The 22,887-nt window shown below is 46.5% G+C and overlaps 1 protein-coding gene across 1 annotated transcript; it reads right to left on the reverse strand.

Annotated features, from left to right (window-relative positions):
• Nucleotides 1–502: 502 nt before the first annotated feature.
• Nucleotides 503–21,878, reverse strand: DDX54 (DEAD-box helicase 54). Its single transcript, XM_063315962.1, has 20 exons — nt 21,765–21,878; nt 20,159–20,285; nt 19,462–19,532; nt 18,425–18,613; nt 17,853–17,902; nt 17,424–17,465; nt 17,087–17,182; nt 14,681–14,802; nt 13,063–13,124; nt 12,081–12,212; nt 10,697–10,907; nt 9,240–9,374; nt 6,867–7,088; nt 6,325–6,398; nt 5,436–5,627; nt 5,141–5,283; nt 4,099–4,212; nt 2,778–2,882; nt 1,966–2,063; nt 503–849 (listed from the first exon to the last, which is right to left on the reverse strand). The coding sequence occupies exons 1-20, from the start codon at nt 21,840–21,842 to the stop codon at nt 626–628; spliced, it is 2,487 nt and encodes an 828-aa protein (XP_063172032.1). The 5' UTR covers nt 21,843–21,878; the 3' UTR covers nt 503–625.
• Nucleotides 21,879–22,887: the final 1,009 nt, after the last annotated feature.

The following is a 22,887-nucleotide window of genomic DNA, read 5'->3' on the forward strand; positions in this document are numbered from 1 at the left end:
CTGCAGACCCGTGACTGCAGCTTTTGGGGACAAGACCCTGGTATGTTTTTAATTACATAAATCCATTCTGCGTTAAAGGGCACAGCGGTACTTCAGGGTGGTGGGTGCGGAAGAGTCAATGTTCCTATCTATGTAATGTTTAGATTCAGCTGCTGTGCTGTATATTCACATGCCGGTTAAAAATAAAAGCTGCTTTCTAAACAAGAAAAGGGGTGGACCGCTGACCGAGAAGGTCAAACCTGCATTGATTTGCAAAGCCACAGGAGGCCAGGCCAATCTTGTTGCCGACAGGCTTGTTCCAAACACATCCTTTTGCAGGGGACCCCCATCTTGCTTTAGCTCAATGGGAACTGATTCTGTGCTATGTCGCGTGACTAAGAGCGAAAGCAGGTGCTCCAAGGTGTGAATCTGCATTTGCCTAAGCACATAATTCAAGATAACTCTCGACTCCGAACCAATTAAAAAAACAGGAGGAAAGGACTGGACGCAGCATGATAAGGGGCCACTTCAAATGCAGCAGCTGGAAGCTGAGCGTGGTTTAATCTTTTTTCTTTTAGACCCAGAGTCTACACAGTAAATAAGCGGAGGTCGGCTGCTGCAAGCAGGCATCTGGGACGCAGGACCTCTACATCCGTTTCCGCAGCTTGCCCTTCTTGGCAGTTCGGCGTCCAAAGGCCATTTGGCGCAGCTCTTGCACACGTCGCCGGTTACGGGATTTCAAGCGCTTCAGCCCTCCGCTCTGCAGGAAACGCTGCTTGGACATCTTTCTCCTTTGCTTGAAGATCTGCTCCTTGGTTTTCAGTTCGGAGCGGACCCTGCCTTTCTCAGAGAACGATGCAGGGTGGGATCCTTTGGAAGGGAACAAAAAGGTTGTGATGGAGTTCTGCAACACCTTGATGTTTAGGCAGGTTGAATTGTGGGACAGAGCAGGGACGGGCAGCATGATGTAGAACGGGGGAACATTACAGGTAGTCCTCGACTTACGACCATGCTGGCTGGGGAATTCTGGGAGTTGAAGTCCGCATCTTAAATTTGCTGAGGTTGAGAAACCCTGGCCTAGACAGTGGGAGAGTGTCTTGACTTCTATAGCAGAAGTGTCAATGGGTCTTAAACTGCGACTTATACAACCAAAAAATAATATTTAGAAGTTATTGGATTCCATTACTTTTGTATAGAAAAGGACTGTCTAGGACAGCATTTTGTTGGAGGTGTAATAAGGATAATGATTCTTTAAAACACATGTTTTTACTATGTCCTATACTAAGTGTTGGGAGAAAATAGCGGACTATATAAACGTGACTGTGCGACAAAAGCTAAAAATTTCAGAGGATCATATTCTCTTGAATTACACACCAAGTACATGGAATTTGACAACTGAACAACATAAATGGATTCTCCGCGCCCTTACTATTGCCAAAAGACTGATATTGCAGCATTGGAAAGATAAATGCATGGCCCCATTCACTCAGTGGATTGAAGACCTGGTTACACTTGCTATCTATGAGCAGACTGCCTATAGACCAGTTTTTCTCAACCTTGGCAACGTTAACATGTGTAGACTTCAAGTCCCAGAATTCTGGAAGTTTAAGTCCGCAGATCTTAAAGTTGCCAAGGTTGAGAATGACTGCTATAGATGTAGACTTTGTATGGACAAGTATAATGAAATATGGGACTCGTTTATACAAAATACAGTAGGTTAAAAAAAAAAAAAAGCACGATAGTTATGTAAGTGAATATATACATTTTTGCACAATATTCGCATTTGATAAGTATATCTAGAATTGAAACTGTTTACCATTACAATGGTATTTTTTTTCTGTTGCTTTTCACCTTTTTTTGAAGCACTTGTTGTATGTTTTTTTCCTTTGACAATGCACGCATTTCTATCACGATTACCTGTTTTTCTTCTTTCTTTTTCTGTTATTCTTTTAAAAGCAATAAATAATAATAATAAAAAAAGCTCACCTCTGCCCTTCTGCCTCTTCCGGCTCCTCTGATCGCCACCGAGCTCCGTGTCGGAATCCTGTTCATCAATCTTATTTCTCTTTTTCCATTTCTCATAACTGCAGCTGAATAAGAAATCCAACCTACCCAAGTCTTCCTGGGCAGCCCAAACACAGCTCTTGGGCTCACCATCCCATTATGTTGCTTCCCACCCACCCCGGTTAAAATGCATGTCGGAAAAAGAACAGGGGTGGACTCTGGTCCCTCTTTGGACCCTCAACTCCCACTGGATGTTCTAAGCTTCTCTTGAAAGGATGGGTGAATCCCTATTGACTACGGCAGTGGAGATGTGGGGACCTGCATCCGAGCATGTGTGAAGATCAGACCTTGCCCACCCCTGCCTTATCCTGAGAGGTGGGCAGATGCTAAAGACCACCTGGACAAGCTACTCTGCTTGAAATGAAAAATCACGACAAGATCATCCAGAGTACCTGCCTTCATTGCTAAACAGCTCCAGCCACCATCTGGTTTTGCCCAACGTTCAGCCAACATCTATTTCCTGCAACGCAACCCCAATGATCCAAGGCTGCCTTTCAGAACAGCAGAAGACAAGTCTGCAGTCACGAAAACTCTTCGGAGTCTTTCTTCTCTACGCCAACCTACTTCAGTCCTTCCTTCTTTGTCCCCATTCTAAAAATTAGCAAGAAGAGATCTTTGTTCTCCACTCTAATCTAAGGGATTTCCCCCCCCTTTTTTGCATTATATACACCAAATCACTGCTGCGTCTGAGACAGACACAGAGAGGCTTTCCCCGGGATGAAATTGAAGGATACACATTGGTTTTGTAGGAACTGCTGATGTAGGTGCCACTTTCGGTCCGGATCTTCTTCTTATCCTCCTGACCCGTTTGCCCGACAAACCGTTTCCGCTTCCGATCCCTGCAGGACAACGAATACAGCAAGGTAGGAGAGAGATTATTCCTCAAGGAAAGGCTCAGCCAGAGGCTCAGCCAGTGAAAAGGCAGAGCTCTTCCCACACCTGGGTGCTCTGCAGCTGGGCTGAGCTTCAGCTCTCAGAATCACACAGCCGACATGGGCCACCTGATGGGGGAATGTCATGGTCTGGGGAAATGACCTTGGGAGACAGAAGAGCCGCAGGCTAGGCAGCAGTCAGATAAGAGGCAGCTGAGCCTGCAGAAGGAATGGGGAAGCGGCAAACATCTCAGGAGGGACCCTCCCTAGTTTCTTGGACTGTAAAGGGGGGGGGGGAGCAATGTGCTTTCAGACTGCAAGGTTCTGTTACTATAACCTGATAATAAAGGTAGTGTTAATACTCATGGTTGGTGCTTCTTGTCTGAACTACCTTGCAAGGCTGACAGGGAAGGACTGTATTTCCAATATTCCAAATGACACAGAGCTGGTAGTTTCAGGGAAGTGATGCTCCAGCTGGATTTATTAATTAAGACATGCTCTCCTTTTAAATAGAAGCCAAACGAGGCTAATAAAAATTAAAGGCACCCAATCACTGGTTCGCACTAGCTGAAGTGCCCTTCATTAGCAGTTCTTTCCTGCTTGGAGGAACTTAAAAAGAAAAGCGTAATAGAACTAATTCAAGGCAAAACAGACCTTGTATCTCATTAATATTATCCACTAAGTTTTACAGTATCCCAAACAGCAAATGTACTGTTGCAAAAGGCCTCATAGCTGCAGTTACATTTTCAGGAATCTTTTTCAAGGACTCAATCAACCATGAGTGTTTAAAACCAAGACCATCAAGTCAAACCAATCCCAGTGTTAGATGGACAAATCGCTACAACTGCCTTGACAATACGGCAGTTGTTCCCCATTGTTTTCTTCCCGGTCTAGGCTATAGTCCTGGGCTCTCCTCGTGGTCTCCCCTCCAAGAACCAATCAGCTTTACCTCCCTTGCTTTTGTGAGATCAAACAGATGCTAACACCTGCTGCAGGTAGAAACCCTACATCAGAGTTTCTCATGCTGGCTGGGGAATTTTGGGAGTTGAAGTCCACACATCTCCAACTTGCCAAGCTTGAGAAAATCTGCCCTACGCAATAATACATGGTTTTAAAAACACAAAGCACTTCCTTCTTTTGCCAGAAAACTGGTAAAAATTCATGTAGCAATTGGGCGACTCACCATTTGAAGAGTTTTTTGCCCTTGTTCAGATTCTGGTTCTCGTCCCCCATTAAGTCGAGGACCACTGCAGACGCCTGCTGTTCAAAGGCGGTGCCTTCCCCGCCTACACAGAGCCTGCAAAACGAGAAGAGACACGTTCCATCAGTTGCCCTCTGGAGATCCTGCAGAAGGGGCACTCTAGGGCAGCCTTTCTCAACCTTTTGACCCTGGAGGAACTCTTGAGATATTTTCCAGGCCTCGGGGAACCCCTGCACATTCAGGCTCAAATGTAGGCCAGAAGTTACAAAATCATTATATTCATTTCATGGGTAGGCCTGTATATATGCATGAACAGTGTTCTTAAACTAAAAATAAAGAACGAAACTTACCTCTTTAATGTGAAGTTGCCCAAATTTGAAATAATGTTTTCAATAAATCAGGATCTCTCAGGGAACCCCTAGTGACCTCCTGCTGAACCCTAGGGTTTCACGGAACCCTGGCTGAGAAACCCTGCTCTAGGGTTTTCCCCACTGTCTGATATGTGATCCCTCTTTCATTCAGGAGATGGGAGGGTCGAGCTCTGGAATTCTTTCCGAACAAAGCAGAGGGAGGGGACTGGAAAGCATGGTGTGGGTGCATTCACAAGATGGCTGCCTTTAAGAAAGAGGCCTGTTTGTTGTAGGACAGCTGCCACCATGGACATTAAACACCCATTCATCAGGAAACAAGTACATGTGCTTGCCAACTTCGTTCTCCAAGATGTTCTCTATTGCCACACCTCTGCCAGGGCAGGGGGGCACATCCAATCCAACCCCTTTTTATTTAAGACATATAGCTGAGGAGGGCTACACAGGGATTCTTGAAGATCAAGATGCTAGTGGCGAGTTGCTTGAATTAATTCTCTTAAATGCTTTTTGAAGAACTGGGGAACAAAGTGCCAAAGAATGTCAGCAGCCCCGCACCTACCATGGTTCCACATTATCCACCCCTGAAGCCAAGGACATCTCTGCCTAGGTAAGGGGTTCAGTGTGCCCCACCACCCCACCCTAGATCCTGGACATACCCACGCTCTGAAGCAAAATCCTTGGGTCGGTAAGGGATGTAAAACTTCTCCTCCTCCTGTGCTGAGAGTTTCCTTTTCTTCCCCATCCTACTTTCTGATGGAAGATGCTTTCGTTTCTTTCCCACCACGCTGGAGAAGACCTCCTGGTGCAGAAGTTCAGGAAAATGAGTTAGAGGACTCCTGATCTTAGGGAGAAGGTAAGCCATTTGCTGGCTCCGTTCCTTCCAGCAATATCTTCATGACTAAGAAGAGCACTGCTGCTGGACGCACAAGAGATGGTCTTCCGTTGTTCTACCTGAATGTGGTCTTCTCCATCTTCCAACTGTTCTTCTGGGACAGCCAGCTCTTGAGCTTTCATAGCAGCCAAGGACAACCTTTCCTCCTGCCTCCGTTGGTGCCGGTCGACGAACTGTCGGTCGCGGATCCGTTTGGCCCGCATGATGTCACTGGCCGGGGTTTTGTTGGTGGCATTAATTTCAAAGATAGTCTAATGAAAAGAGGGCAGAGATTGAGAAACACTTCTCCGAAATTTACGCTAGGTAAGAGGCTGGCGATCCTCCTTCGCTCTAACATGGCCCCGCTCGTTGGGTTCCCTGGAAACCGTCATTTTCTCAGCATCCCAGTTAGCTGCCCTCTTGACTTCCCATAATGCCCTTGGCAAGGCTACATCAGGTGCGTTGTGGGGGACTCAAGTGGTGACTCCCAAGGAGAGCCATCCATAGATGATTAGAAGGCTGGTTCTCATAAAAGGCTATCCAAATGAAGAGGAGTTTCACAAGAGGAATGTTTACAGAAGGGCTGAGCTGCCCCAGGATGAAACAGACCATGTCTGCCTAGAGGAACCAGGACTAAAAACTGGCTAATCAAACCTCTCTCAGGTAGGGCACGGAGTACTCAATAGCTGCATTTCTACTTCACGCCAAGCTGGAATTTTCAAAACTTCATCTGCATCATGCAAATGACACAAATTGCAGCAATCATGTATTTACTGGGAATAACACACACTTTTCCTGCAGTTTGTTCAGGAAATCCAGGATCGACTGTACCTATAAACCACTCCAGGGCCAAGGTGCAAAAATTATGGGGGACGCATGGACTGACTATACACTCAGGTGTCCCATGGCTTCAAAAGGATCACGAGAGCAGAAGTGAAACCCGGTCGCTGAAGTCACGGCTACACTTACTGCTTTAGAACGATACGTTTTGATGCTGTCCACAAATTTCAGCCGTGCCATCTCATCCTCCTCAAAGCGCAAACCTTAAAAATGAAAACAAAAGAAACGGGTCAACAGTGGTATCTAGGAAGCCCAAGACGGCATTCCCACATCACACTTAACCCTGACTGGTGGAATCCATTTCCTGGACATGCATGCACCCTAAACCTCTACCCAAAGAGACTAGATTCACACAACTCACAAAGCCCAGCCAAAAGCAAATCAAAGTTAAAACCAACCAACATCCACCAAGTCTTTATGTGGCTGAGCCCAGCAGCCTGTGTGTCTCCCAATAACCAAGAATTCTCCATTCTCCCACCATCCCCGTTCAATTACAAAGTTAATCTGATCCACGGATATTCAGAAAAATAATTATTTTCACCCCAAGATTAAACAGGTGGAACCAATCCATAAAATCCAAAAGTTGGACAACGTTCAAAATAACTTCCTACTTAATTAGATTTTGTCCCACCCAGCCCTTGGAGTAATTCACAACCTCCAGGAATACTCACTGAACAAGGGATGGATCCCTAAAAGGCTGAATTCCATTTCTTTGACCCTCTTGATGGATTCCAGGGAGGGACTTGGCCGGGATTTCTGGTACTGCTTTTGGGCATTATCAGAGACACAACGGAGGTTCTGCAGCTCAAGGGAACGCTCATGGTCAGTCTGTAGCAAGCTTTCCTCGTCATCGATGATGACCTGAGGAACACGGCCAAAAACACCATCTAAGTCTGAAAAGGAGAAGAGTGAGGGGGTCAGGAAAAGCATGCATATGGTCCAAAAGGCAGGGAGGGGCTGCTATTAAAAACCACCTATTTGGTGGTGGCCCTCCAAATGAAGAACACCTCAACGCTAGCTGGACCAGACTAGGAAATCAACTCCACAGGAAGGCTAAAACTACTTGGATTGAGACTGGCTCTAACAGCAGACTCTTGCAAGTCTGATGGTGCTTGTCCTCCACCCCCTTCTTATACTGCAGTGAATTAGGGGGGTGTCTTCCTGAGTGACTTCCAAATGTTATCTCCTTGTTCTGGGCTGAAAAAATGTCTCAGCCCCTTTTGCCTAGGAAACGGTTCCCGCACATCTTGACCTTGACCGCACAATCTTCCCCACTCTCTACACCACCCTTTGGTATCAAGTTCAGTGTCCCCAAATGGATCACTCTTTCAAAGGAATTTTTGCATTTTTAATCTGGCATGTTTGGGGAGTCTTTTGCAAATAATTCATTTACTCTGTTTTCAAGAGTCCCAGCTAGGAAGCGGTTGCCTAGAGCTATCTATTCATGAGCTCTGGAGCCAAACCAGCATCCCCCAATGTTACTCAAATGAAATCGGCTTTTATAAGTAGAGGTAATCCTTGCTTAACAGGTAGCCCACAATAGGGACTGGCATTTTGGTTGCTAAGCGATGCAGTCATTAAGCAAGGCACCATGTGACCAGACCCAATTTTATGACCATTTCTGCAGCAGCCGTAAAGTGAGTAACTGCAGTTGTAAAGCAAATCATGACAGTTGTAAAGCAAATCAATTGTTTCCAATTGATTTTTTGGGGTTGGAAGATGGCTGGGAAGGTTGCAAATTACGATCGTGGGACCACGGGACGCTGCAAACAGTCATACATGCGAGCCAGTTGCCAAGTGCCCAAATAGCAATCACGCGACCGTGGGGGTGGTGTAACAGCCGTAACTTGGAGGACAGGTCGTAAGTAATATTTTTAGCCCCATCATATCTCTGAACCATTGTTAAACTAATAGTCGTTAAGCGAGGACTACCCATACCTCTATGTTCAGCAAAAACATTTCATTCTTACATATTTATTTTTCAAATTTATTATCACCGCCCATCTCCCCCGAAAATATGTGTGGATTGGCTTCTCTCTCTAGTCCAGCCTTTTCAGCTTGTACTCTCTAGATGCAATGAGGTTATAACAAAACGAGTTCTCACCGTCCATCCGCCGTACTACTGCTCCTACCCCATCAATATATAGCTGCATGGGCATTGTTCCTGCAGCATCAGAACTAAAGCCGCATTTTTTTTATATAGCAAACTGTGGTTAACTATTTCCATTACAAGAAACATCGCTACTCTGTGGCTTAAGCCAACATTTTAAATGCCTTGACATAGACTCCTGGGTTAATGGTTTTCTCACCACAGGTGACCAAGGAAGTGACAGCTTGCGAGCCAACACTTTCTTCAATTATGTATCCAGACTGGCACACCAAGTGTAGTTTGAACAGACTAATTAGGGTAGAGGTTTCTGTTATTTCCAGAAATTCAGTAAATCAAAGGGTATGTCTTCACAGTGATACAAACAGCGCAAATATTATTGTTGGCACCCTTTATGCCAATGACATGCATCAACAGATGTAATATACAGGTAGTCCTCACTTAACAACCATTTGTTTAATGACAGTTCAGACTTATGACGGTGCTAAAACTGACTTGTAGCCAGTCCTCACACTTATGACCGTTGCACTGTCCTCACAAGTCATGTGATAATAATTTGGGTGCTTGGCAACTGGTTCACATTTATGACTGTCGCAGCATCCCATGGTCACGGGATCGCCATTTTCAACCTTCCTGGCCGGCTTCTGGCAAGCATAATCAACAGGGAACCATGTGATTCGCTTAATGACCATGTGGTTCACTTAATGATCACCACAAAAAAGGTCATAAAATCGGGCCAGTTTTGCTTAGTGACTGCCTCATTTAGCAGCCAAAATTCAGGCCCCAATTGTGGTCGTTAAGCAAGGACTACCTGTAATTTGTATCATTTGCATAACCATGTCCTTATGCAAATGGCAAGGGAGCCAGAAAGTCAAGGTTTCCCTGTTTTAAGTGCAGAGCAGTCACTGGGACGCCAGGCTTGAGTTGACCTACTTACCTGTGGGCTTCTGATGAGGACTGGCAAGGACCAGAGGCCGGCCCAAAAACAGATGCAGATCAAAAACGTATGGGGTCTCATCTGGGGCCACAAGGGAGTAGGCCGTGCCACTCCTCCCTGCACGGGCCACTCTGCCTGCAGAGAGAACACAAAATGCCCAAATGGTTCAAGTGCCAAATGGGAATTTTACAACCATCGATCCCCACCAGCTTTGCAGAAGCGTCATAACCCATGGGCTGTTCACTGCCCCTTCTGAACCAGCTGGGTGACCTTGGGCCAGTCACATTCTCTCAGCCCTGGGAAGGAGGCAATGGCATTTGCGTTATAATAAGAGTTTCGGTCTTAAACTAAATTACCTGATGCTAAAATCTCCATCTTGGTGTATGCATGGTGGTTATGTTTTATCAATAAAATATTCAAAAAAATAAAATAAAATCACATCCTACCAAGAAGGCTGCAATTAAAAACATGTCCTAAAAGGCAGACCCCGTTAAGACTGATCCTGCAGGAGAGGCTCTCCACTCAGCTGTTCCTCTGCCCCCACAGTAGCCAATCCAATGGGATGTCCTTTGGTTCTGTTGAGGCCTGACCATTGTCCCTGGCAATGCAGCCAATGCTAATGAGGACATAATAGATACTAATCTTCCAGCTGGTCTGGGGAGCACCAAGGTCAGGGATGGCAGCCTTAGAAAGCATTCAGAAGAGTGTTGCTGCCAGCTTTGAGAGGTAGTCCAGACAAAAAGCACACCCAGGAATACCACAGGTAGTCCTCGACTCACGACCATTGGGACTGGCACTTCCGCCTCTAAGCAATGTGGTCGTTAAGTGAGTCGTGTCTGATTTTTACCTTTTTTGCTGCAGTTGTTAAGCGAATCACTGTGGCCATTAAGTGAATCAAGTGGTGCCCCATTGATTTGGCTTGTCAGGAGCCAGCTGGGAAGACTGTAAATGCCGACCGCATGACCCCAGCACACTGCAACCGTTGTAAATACATGCCAGTTGCCAAGCACCCGAATTTTGATCGCAGAGACGCTGCGATGGTCGTAAGTGCGAGGACTGGTCATAAGCCATTTTTTCCAGCACCATCATATTTCTGAATGGTTGTTAAATGGATGGTTTTAAGCTGAGGACTATCTGTAGCTCTAATCTTTACTGAAAGGTCACATTAACCAAATCTTGCAAGTCTGAAAGTGCCTCTCCCCACTTGCCTTTTCCAAAAGTTCCAAAAAACTAGGGAGGGCCCCTTCTGAGACGTTTGCCACACCCCCATTCCTTCTGCAGGCTCAGCTACCTCTTATCTGACCATTGCCTAGCCTGCGCCTCTTCCTCCTGTCTCCCAAGGTCACCCTCACATACTATTACATCCACAGTGCCTTAAATGCACGAGGGTTCTTGGCTACAGCAGTAGGCAGGATCATAGATAAAACCATGCAAGGCTCCTGACCTCAGGAACTCACCGACGCGGTGCAGAAAAAGCTTGGGCTTGGCTGGGAAGCTGTAGTTAATCACATTATCCAGAAGGGGGATATCAATCCCCCGGGCAGCCAGATCAGTGACAATCAGCACGGAGCATTTGCCATGGGTGAACTTGCCGATGTTGATTTTGCGAGCGGTCTGATCCAGAGAACTATATACCTGTGCGCAGTTCACCCCCTGCATCGTCAGCAGCTGCAAACACACCAATCCATTATGCCAGGAAAAAGTCAGCGAGCCGTGGAAATCTGGAGGATGGTTTATGCTAAAAGCTTGAGCCAAGAATGTTTTTTCTTCCTTTTCCCTCCCTTTTTATTTCCTTAGTGCATACAGTTTTAGTTCTCATTTGGACACCGAGAGAAAACTTGTATGGAAAAGAGGCCCCCTCCCCATATTTTGTGCAAGCCAATGCATCCCGAACAAATATAGCCCACAAAGGTCTCCACTTGGCCCACCAGATTCTTCCCTCTTTTTCTATGTTCTGGAATTTTTCCTCCTTCGGGGCTCATCTGGGTTTGAAAAGACCACTGTTTTGTCTTTCTTCGTGAGGCAGAGAGGTTCTCCATGAGTGTGAGCAGAAGTGCCTTCTTCTTGGAGAACGCTGGAAGAAAGGCCGTGCCAGTTGCAAGAGGGTTGACCCAGGGTCAAGTCTTTAGAGCAGTGGCTTCCTCAAAATTAGGATCATGCCACCTGTGGCATGATTGATCATGCATGTGGGAATGACCCTGAGAGACGAGGGGAAGAGATGCTGCCTTGGAACCGATCAGATAAAAGGGGGAGGAGGCTGCAGCTGCATAATGGGCAGAGAAAGAAACTTAAAAAGGATCTGCCCTAGCTTATCAGGCTATAAAAATAGATGGCAGGAGATTTGGACTTCCATACTTGCAAGAGACTGTTAATGTAGCCTTACAATCAAGTAGAATTAGCTCATCCAGTTGTATTTCCTGTCTGGACTACCTGGGAGGCTATCGACAATCTTGCAAGTCTGAAAGTCCAAATCTCCCACCATCTCTTTTTACAGCTTGCTAAGTTAGGGTGGATCCTTTTTAAGTTTCTTTCTCCACCCATTATGCAGCTGTGGCATCCTCTCCCTTTTATCTGATTGGTCCTGAGGCAGCATCTCTTCCCCTCGTCTCTCAAGGTCATTCCCACAAACCATTACAGCCTGACAGGAGGAGAGGGGGACAGCTACCTCAAGACACAATAGGTTCTCCAACCCTTCATTAATAAAACACAGAGATGGAACACTAAAGGATTGAGCAAAAAAATAGTCTAAGGAAGAGAAGAGATCTGAAAAGCATAAAAGACACCATCAGGCATAACGCAAACCCTCACCTTTCCCCAGGCAACTGGGGACCACGCACATACCTCTTTCAGATATTCTGTGTGATGTTTGGTGGCCACGAACACAATGGTCTGGTCTTGTGGCTTTACCACCGTCCTCAGCAGATACAAGAGAAGGGCCGGCTTGTCATCAGCACGCACGTGGTAGAATGAGAGCTAGGGAACAGGAAGTTATTTAGCACCCATCACCCTGATTTAGTTCTCTTCCTGCCTGGAGGGCTTATCTCAGCAACAAGGAACTGGGACACTACCCGAAGTTTTTTGTACCACAAATCCCTTGCCATTGCCTTCATTTTTAGAGAGTTATCCTGCTGATGGATAGAGAGACAGAATTTCCAGACCCTTGTCAGTATTTCTTTCCAGTGTTCTGCTGGGTTGGATTGGAAAGCAGAAAAGTCATACAGCCATGCAGCTAACAGCTGTATGACTTGGGTCTTGTATCTTCATATGAAGGGGCAGAGGACACATGTCCCCCTAAAGACAGAGGACAGATGTCCCACTGGGGGAGATGGGTATACATTTAATTATTATTAAATTATTATAAATTTAATAAATAAATAAATAAATAAAGCGGTCACAATCAAAATCAAGGAGTCTAGAGTTTCAGAACAGCTTCTTCCCTCCACCCCCCAAGATTGGGGCATTTAATCTAGCTCAGATATTATTCTGTCTGCATTGCTGTAGAGAAGAATTCAGCAAAAGGTCCTTTAGTATCTCCTCCTTGGGAAGCTGGAAGAGACTGATCTCTATGCCAGCTCTGGCAATGCGGTCAAATACACAAGGCCTTTTCCAAACAGGCACTTAGATTGATTTTAAATACTTTGATTTTAACTTGGCACTGTATGTGTATCTACCTCTCTTGCAAACTATCAAGAAAAACAGGGCAAATGCAACCAATAAATCCATAATGGAAAAATAAAGGGCCACCCAAGATTCCAGACACCCAACTTTTTCACTGAATTCACTCAACTCTGGGCCATTATGAGATGCTGGTGATTATGCCCACCTTGAGTTGCTCACTCAGCTTGGACTCCACATCCAGCCGGATTAACACCGGCTCTGTGAGGCCTGAGAAGAAAGGGAGAAGAATCCGTCAGTCCCCGTTATGAGAAGACTCCGCAGCAGATTAATATACAACTGAGACCAGAGGCTTTTCTTTTGGGATTGAAAGACAAACAGTTAGAAAGAAGTCACGGAACTTTGTTTTCATACATGATAACTGCAGCAAGATTATTGCATGCACAAAGATGGGAAGATTCAGCACTACCCACCATGGAGGAATGGCTGGTGAAGATGATGGAACTTGCTGAGATGGCCAAGTTGACTTCTTTGATTAGAGAAAAGACAGTATCTACGTTTATTGCTGACTGGGAACCCCTTATGGACTCTTTGTGTGAAATAGAACAAAATGAACTTATGATTTGTAATTCTAAAGACAAGACAGGACAGATTACAGAAAGAAGAGTTATGCTGTAACCACAGAGTCAGAGGTAAACCTAAAATTGTACTTATAACTGCTGTAAAGAAGATCAGAAGCTACGTCTTTATATCTTTTTTTCTTTTCTATTTTTCTTTTACTTCTTTTCCTCTCTTGCACTGCTAGCTTTCTTTCTGATTCCTTTTTCTTTTATATTAGGTTGTATTAGCTTTTGTCCTCCTTTTTAAAATCTGTAACGAAGGTAAAGTCTCCGCAGCAGAAGAGCGTAAAGAAGGGTGTGGGGAAGGGCCAAGTTCCTGCCTCCTGACTGCTGTGCGAAGACGTTTCCCAGATGCTTCCTCTAGTAGAGATCAGTAGCCAGGGATGGCCAGCTTTCAAAGGAAGGCAAGACAAGAAGTGCGATCCACATCCGTAAACATCAACCACTGATGCCTGGCTGAGCAACCTTACCCAAGAGGAAGAAAAGGTTGCTGATTCATGAATTTTACCTCCCACCCTCTAGATCAGGGTTTCCCAACCTTGCCAATTCCCACTTCAAATCCTAGAATTCCACAGCCAGCATAGCCATTGATGAGGATTTGGGTAGCCGAAATCCACACACCTGGGAAACCGAGAAACCCTGCTCTAGCTGCTGTTGGTCTGCAGCAACCATTGGACACTGAAGCACTTGGAAAGTTTCTCGTTGCTGTTGAGTACATGACCAGCTCTCAGTGTCAGAAGGATCGGTAGATGAATGAGGATTCCAACCTGGATTTCCTCAGTCTGATCTCAAATTAAAACTCACTGGGGAGGCATCATGTTCAATCCTGGCGATCATTACTCCCTGAAAGGCCTGCTAGAAACTGGCTTCATCTATTCCAGGGGTGGGAAGCTGGTGGCTCTTCAGACGTTGCAGAACGTCAGAGCCGCAGCTGGCGCCTTACCGAAAGACATGCTGGGAGTTGTAGTTCGGCAGTATCTGGCAGGCTACATGTTTTTGAAACAGGACAGGGGTAGGGAACATGCACTCATTAAAGGCAAAGAATACTGCTGGCCAAGGAGGAAAAGGATGAGCTGATCTCAGCTAGTATCAAGCCAAGGAAGAGAGTCACATCGGAAAGGGCACAACACATTGCCTGCATCATATCCAGTTCTCCAACTGCTCTGGAGAAGATACAAACATGCTCAGCCTAGACCATCTTCTCACCAGCTTGAGCGAACTCCACAAGAAGTTTAGGCAGGGTGGCAGAAAACAGAACTGTCTGGCGACCATCAGGAAGCCTCGAGAGGATCTCCTTCAGCTGTTCTGCAAAGCCCATCTCAAACAACCTGGCAGGGTGAGAGGAACAGGATCTTAGGACAGATTCAGCAGGAGAAGCTTCAGATTTTCACACCCCTGCCAAAGATCTAGCTATTTCTCTTCCCGGGGCAAGAGTGGCTCCACCCCATGAGAAGGGCCAACTTTTCTCCTTCTCAACTTGGATGTTGCCAAGATGGGTCAAGACTGTCTTGACAGCCTCCAGTTCCTCTTCAGCTCCAGAGTTGGAAGAACGGCTGGGGGAAATTTGGAAGCTCCCAGGCTGCAATTTTAGGATATGTCTTGGCCATGTGAGACCAAGCTGGCCACTTCCTTGAAGCAGGAAATGTGGGAAGAAAGGAGTCTCAGAACTTCACTAAGCATATGGTCCGATCTGGCCTTCCCCTTATCAGTTCCTCCTTCAAAACAAGGCTGGAAGAAGAAGAGGGCTTCACAGTCACAACTTTTGGCTTAACCTCAAAGACCAATCAAACATGTAGCTCTCTCAACAGTTGTGACTTGAGGCTGCTTGGCGACATGGTGGTGAATACTGTGAAACCAAGCAAGTAACAACTACATCAGGAAATATGAAAACAGGCAAAGAGAAATCCCATGGCTGCATGCCAAATAGTTCAGAAAGCAAGTATCTAGCCCTCACGGGAAGAGAGCAGCTAGGAAGGCAGCAGAGTAGATGTCCTGTGCCTCATGCTGCAACTTACCCTATTTATTTTAATTTTTATCCTGCCTTTATTATTTTTATAAATAACTCAAGGCAGGGAACATAGTTAATACTCCTTCCTCCTCCTACTTTCCCCACAACAGCAACCCTGTGAGGTGGGTTGGGCTGAGAGTGACCGGCCCAAGGGCACCCAGCCAGCTTTCATGCCTAAGGCGGGACTAGAACTCACAGCCTCCTGGTTTCTAGCCCAGCACCTTAACCACTAGACCTAACTGGCTCTATTACCCTATTCCAATTTAGACATTGTCAAGTATAGAAAGTTATTTAAGGGGCAGAATTTAACAGCATACATTTACACAGATCTACTACGTTATCCACTAATGGAATAAGTGCTACAAGTAGTCCTCGACTTATAACCATTCATTTAATGACGGTTCAAAGTTACGACGGCCTCAGAAAAAGTGCTTTACAGCCTGTACTTGCACCTGTTGTACCACCCCCACAGCCACAGGATTGCCATTTGGGCACTTGGCAACCAGCTCGCATTTATGAGCGGTTGCAGCATCCTATGGTCACGTGATTGTGATTTGCGACCTTTTTGGCCAGTTTCCAGCAAAAAACATCCATTGAGGAAGTTGGATTTGCTTAACGACCTGTGATTCACTTAACAACTGTCATAAAATCGGGTCCAGTTACATGGCGAGTCGACTTATGACCGCAACGACTTATGATGGAAATTCTGGTCCCGGTTGTGGTCGTGCTGCCTGTATTATGAAAAGCATAGAAAAGCAGTAAGAAGCAACAACCAAAGAAATTAAAGGCAAGATAAAGATAACTAAATCTAGTTTGCAGCACCATCTATCACTAGTTCTTCAAAGTGCTGGATCACAACAATTTAGGCCAGTTACAGAATCTTTAGTGGTGAAGGTATTTAGACCAGGAGTGGGGAGGCCTGAGTTTTGATCCTCCTTTAAGCACTGAAGCTCCCTGAGGGGCTACGGGCCACTCCTTCCCTCTCAGCCCAAGAGGCATATGGGGTAATGGCAGAGCTGCTGGACTGGGAGTGGGGTTCTAGTCAGCAATGAAGGCTCCCTGGGGGTCTTTGGGCCAGTCCCCCCTCTCAGCCAAGAGCCACTGCGGTCTACCAGGGAAGGTGCTGGACCAGGAGTGGGGAGGCCTCAGTTCTCGCCTTCTTTTGGGCATGGAAGTTCCCTGGATGACTTTGGGGGAGAATCCCTCTCTCTCGGCCCAAGAGCTAACGTGGTATCGCGGCAAAGGTGCTGGAATAGCAGCAGGAAGACCCAGGTTCTAGTCCTCCTTTAGGCACGGAGGCCAGCTGGTGATGTTCTCTCAGCCCATCAGCAGCACTGGCCCCCGTGACAAGCCAGCTGAAGAACGAACCCCTCATCACACCAAGCACGGCTTCACTGCATCGACTGAAATAACAAATGCAAAGAAGAGCGACAGCAGCCGAATCCAGCTAATCTTGATACGGAGTCTGCATGGCTGTAGCATGTCTGATGGGCTCCTCCCAAGGAAAGAGTCCAAACGAGCAAGCCGTAAGGCGGAGGAACCCAAGTGTCCTGCGGCGTTCCCCTTTGGCGGGTGGGGAGGAAACATCAGGGAGAAGCACCCACCTGTCTGCTTCGTCAAACACCACGTACTCCACACTGTGCAGCTTCAGCTTCATCTCTACCGCCACGTGCACCAGCCGACCAGGAGTCGCAATGATTCTGCAGAGGGTGCAGATTTAAGCAACAGCTGTTTCTTTCCCCTGGTCGAGGCAAAAGTGGGGTGTGGACCCCCCCATCCACCACACCCAAACTGGAATGACTGTGTCTTTTATTTAGTCAAAGCAAAACCTTCATTTGCAAAAGACACCCATGTCCTCAGCAATAATAAAAGTGGGATAAAAATTAAATCAATAAGCCACTGCCTACGTTCATGCCCTCAGATCCCCAATCCCAGACTTACATATCGGGGTTTTCATGCAGGGCTGCAAACTGGTCTTCCATCCTAGAAGAGAGGGGGGAAGGAAAACCCAATTCAGAGGATACTTAAGGAGAGAAGAAAAAAAACCCTCTTTCTTGTCAGTAGTTTTCAGCAGGAAATTCTCCCAGGGTTCCAATGAATTAGATCCAGAGAAGAAAGCAGGGAGCCCCAGATTTATTTCTCCCCCCACCCTTTTATTATGTTACAATAAAATTATAATCCAACTTCTGGGTACAGAGAAGTGGATCTATTAGAAATGCACTGCATTTTTAAGCCATAAAAATAAGAACAATTAAGAACAAGACTTAGTAATGTCATTTTAAGGAACTAAAAATATGAGGGTGCAGGTAAGAAATCTTAAGGATAGCAGACACTTGTGCAGGCAGGCATGCACACAAACACACAACTTACCTGTCTCCTCCAAGAACCAGGGCAGTTTTTAAGCCAGTAAATCGACCCAGCTGCAGGAAAAGAGGAAGGAGAGTTAAATGCTAACTTAGCTCATATTCGATCCAGACTAACCTCCATTCTCTCAGACTGTAAAAATGGAGCATGCCAGTTTCTTTTTCTCTGCATGGGGATTGAGCCATCTGGCCCACGGAGAGGTTAAATTTGGGGGCAGTCTACCCTTCATGCTAGACCAGTGTTTCTCAACCTTGGCAACTTTAAGATGTGTGGACTTCAACTCCCAGAATTCCCCAGCCAGTTGCCAAGGTTGAGAAACACTGGTTTAAATGATTTAAGCAATCTAATTCCTTAATTGTTTAAACGATTAAACTCTGTGCCACCAAATCCTTGTCTGCATTGTTATGCCCATGAGAAAATCTTGTGGCAGTATGTTCCACCGGCCAACTGCATGTCAGAGGCAACTCTCCAGGACCACCTCGGGAAGTTTTAGCATGCTCCCAAAACGTCCCTAAGGCTCATTCGTGGCAGATCAACATGTTATTCTTTAGTTCCCCAATTCCCACTTCTTGAAGTACCTCCTTGGTGAATTTAAGAGTCTGCAAAGCAAGCTCTCGGGTTGGGGATAGGATGAGAGCTCGCGCTCCTGTCTTGGCGCTGTGGGCTTTCAACTTCTCCAGCATGGGAATCAGAAAACAAGCCGTCTTTCCGCTCCCAGTCCTCGCCATCGCCACCACATCCTTGCTGTCCAGGATCAGAGGAATGGTCTGCAGAACAAAGCAACGTCAAGAGGAAAATCCTAAAGCAATTGCCATCTTTCAATCACAGCTTTCCATTTTACATATAACCCAGCCGGTTACGGAACAAATAGAGAATCTAGCAATTCAGATCATGCAAAGCTACAGGTAGTCCTCATTTAACAACCACAATTGGGACTGGGATTTTGGTTGCTAAGCAAAGCGGTTTTTAAGCAAATCAACCCAATTTTATGACCTATTTTATGGCAGCCATTAAGCAAATCACCATGGGCATTAAGTGAACGTGGTTGTTAAGTGAATCGTGCAGTTCCCCACTGATTTTGCTTGCCAGAAGCTGGCCAGGTAGGTCAAAAATGGTGGTCACGGGACCATGGGACACTGCGACAGTCATAAATGTGAACTGGTTGCCAAGCACCCAAATCATGATCGTGTGACCACGGGGATGCTGTGACAGTCGTTTGTTGAAAAAAAACAACTTTCGACCGGTTCTCACACTATGTTATGAAGTCTGAACTGTCACTAAATGAATGGTTGTTAAGCGAGGACTATCTGTACATAGCGAAACATAAGAGGCTGCAACATGTCACTCAGCAACTACTAAAAGCACAGATTCCCTACCTCCACCCATTTTAAAGGAAGTTGACTTTTATCCTCTGTTCTTTTTCAGCATGGCATGCCTAAGATTTTTTTTTTAAATAAATCTATTATCAAGTGAATTAAATGAGAGATGATTTAGGGCTCATTTTATCGGTTTGACCAAACAGATGTAATCTGAAAGTTTACATCCTAGGGGGAGAAAACACATTATTTCTAAACAATTAAAAAGAAATCTAGTAGGGTGCTTCCTGTGTTCTCACCTTCCTCTGGATGGGGGTAGGTATTTTGTATCCTTTTTTCATAATTCCTTTGAACACTGGATAGCTGAGACCTAGGAAGGAAAATAACGTAGAGATGTTGTCCCCTTTTCATTTGAAGATCAAGAGACCTTCTGAGCCTTCCCAGCACAGAGGAAAGAAATGCAAAGATGAAATAAATAAAGAAAAATAATGCGGATTGATGAGGCTGTCCTTCCCCTGAATTCCAAAGGAATATTACAATTCTTTGGAGGGCAATTCTTCTCTTTCTCACCAGTATCACTGCCCTATTGCCTCTCATCCCTGGGAGATTTGGGATCCAGTTTGGCAGGAGTCAACCATCTTGTTTTGCCCAGAATGCCCTGGGCTTATCCAGGGGATTATGGGGCATAATAGGGTGGCAGTCAGTCAGTGAGAGCAGGCAGATTGGTCTGGCAGCTGCCTTGTTGCCTCCCAGAGGACTGTGCTTGTTGTATCAGTCCAGGGCATCATGGGACAAGGAGAAGACCAAGATGGCAGAAGGAAGCCAACTGGAGGAATCGGCTGCTCCTTGGAGGAGCACAAAAAGAAAAAGGAAATTTGCTCCTCTGGTTCATCATTAATAAATTAATCTCTCTCGTGAAAATTTCAGCCAGGGCTCTGGAGTCCGTTTAGCCACAGGCCCCCTTAAATCACCAAGTTCCAGAGTTCCTCAACTCACCCATGGATTGAAAACCTCCTGATTTCTTCTTTTTCTTGTTCTGGGCACGAACCATTTCCTGGGTGTCGAGCTCAACATCAGAAGCAGCATCAGACTTGGGTAAAGCCAGCTCTGGAATTTCGCAGTCCTTTGAACACAGCAAAGGAAAGATGGAAAATTTCAGAGACAGACTGCTGGGACAGCCGCCTGGTAGGAATGCTCAAATTCTGATTTCTAACTGGCTCAAAGCCTCTTCCTCCTGCTCTACAATTTTATCAGTTGAATCTTTAAAAATCCAACCGACGGGAAGGAGTAAGAATACGCACAAACACACACACACAAACATTAAAGCAGGAATAAGCAACTGTGTTGTGACCAGGGGGACACATAGTGATCTTGGAGTGGCAGGGCCATTTTTGGTACAAAATGTGTACCTTCTTTCACCACTATGACCTCACTAGTTAGCAGACGATTGTCTGCCTCTGCTAGCAACAATGTGCAAGAAAACCCAACATCCCATCTAACAAGAAGCTGTTACAATGAGTTTTGATCGACTGAAGCTACCCCTTCGAGTTTATTGCTTACAGCTCAAGATTCAAGTTGATATTAGACAAGGTATCTGACGTTGCTTAATGTAGGCATCCTGTTGACCTCCAAATGTTGCAGACTACAGTTCCCAGAATCCCTTGCCACTGACCACAATAGCTGGGAGTGATGGGAGAGGAACTCCCAAACCCCTTAACTTGCCTGGCTCTAGTTTAGATATAAGAGCCAGTTTGTTGCAGTGGTTAAAGGTACCAGGCTAGAAAACGGAAGACTTGATTTCTAGTCCTGCGTTAGGCACGAAGCCAGCTGGGTGACCTTGGGCCAGTCCCCTCTCTCAGCCCTAGGAAGGAGGCAATGGCAAACCACTTCCAAAAAACCTTGCCAAGAAAACTGCAGGGACTTGTCCAGGGAGTCGCCAGGAGTCAAGACTGACTCGAAGGCCTGCACACACAGTTTAGATATAAATTGATTGTTAAAAATATTAATAACAATTAAATTATATTTGAATAATCAAATAATTAGATAATTAAATAACAATTATTTAATAACAATAATACGATTGAACAGGATCAGGTGCACAGGTGGAATGGCATTTGGGAACCGGGGCGACTCACGGTCGTGGCAGTCTCTCTCCTAGCAATATTGGGGGTGAGCATGACTAGTGGGGAGGGGGGCTTGGAAGGGCACCTAATTGGGGTTTGATACCATTTTGTGTCTTCCACCCAACTGCGCCTAGTGGGGTTCAACTGAGGGCCAACCAGATTCGGGGTTTCCTTCTGGAGCAAAGAGGCACTCCCTTCGCCACCCATTTACCCCCTTCGCCAGGAGGTGGGTCCTCCCCTCCCAGATGTTCTTAAACTACAACTCCCGGCATGCTTCCTTCTCGCACATGCTCAGCGTGGCAGCTTTGCAACCTCTGGAAAGCCACCGCTCTGCCCCGGGGCAGGCGCCCCTTCTGCTCCCCCGACCCGGCCCTTTCCAGAGGCCTTGGACTCCTCAGCCCAAGCGCTGGACTACAGTTCCCATGTCGTGGCTGGGGATGATGGGGGCGCCAGTCCAGCCCCTCTCCCCCCACCAATACCTGCTCCTCGTCGTGCTCCCGGCTTTTGCACCGCCGCTGCCTTTTCCTCCTCCGCCCGGAGAAGAAAGCCGGGGCCATCGCGGCCGCCCCACCGAAGCACTCCTTCCTGGAAGGCGAAAGCCACGTGCGTTAAAGAGGAAGGATCAGGGGGCGGGGCTCGGAGGGGGATGAGGCCGCTGATTGGATGCCTCGATGGGCGGGACGCGCTCTAAGTCCCGCCTGCCCCCGCGCACGCTCTGGGGATGGCTAGCGCCCCTGTCAATCCGAGACGGGGAGGGGCGAAAGGGACCTTCCGTAGAGACACGAAATGGAAGAGTGACCGCGTCGGCCTTCCTTCCGACTTGGGAAGGCACTTTCGGGTTCGCTGAGCCCTCCGGTTCCAAAGGGCCGGGCGGGGAGCTGCTCAGAAGCCATCCGAGCGTTTGAAATCCCCTCCCTCGAGGGGGCCTTTTCCTGCGTGCTCAGGGATTTCAGTGTTCAGTTTTAGGGGCTGATCGGCGCACAACCCGCCTTGCGAAGGGCGGCACATGCATGCATATAAGATAGCTGGATATAAATAGATGCACTCTATCAGGGTTTCCCCACCAGGGTTCCGCCGCACTCTCGGGTTCCGCGAGAGGCCACTGGGGGTTCCCTCGGAGGTCACGATTTATTTAAGAATTATTTCCAATTCGGGCAACTTCACATGAAAGAGGTAAGTTTCATTCTTTCTTTTTAGTTTAAGGACACTTTAATGCATCTGTACAGGCCTACCCATGAAACCAGTATTATAATTTTGTAGCTTGTGGCCTCCATTTGAGCCTGACCGTGCAGGGGTTCCCCCAGGCCTGGAAAATATTTCAAGGGTTCCTCCAGGGTCAGAAGGTTGTGAAAGTCTACACTATATATGTGTGTGTGTGTGTGTGTGTATTTAGGCATATATGTGCATATATATCTGTCCATACACATATTTGTGCATATATAAGCGTATGTACATCTCTCTCTGTATATGTATATATGTATATATTTGTGCATATATGCGCGCGCGTGTATAGGCACATCAGTGTGCGTGCGTGCGTGCGTGCATGTATGTCTCTCTCTGTGCATCTGTCCCTGCCTCTGTCCAGCTTGCCCGCCCTTCCTG

Source organism: Candoia aspera, chromosome 15 (assembly GCF_035149785.1).
Source record: "Candoia aspera isolate rCanAsp1 chromosome 15, rCanAsp1.hap2, whole genome shotgun sequence".
Taxonomy (NCBI): domain Eukaryota; kingdom Metazoa; phylum Chordata; class Lepidosauria; order Squamata; family Boidae; genus Candoia; species Candoia aspera.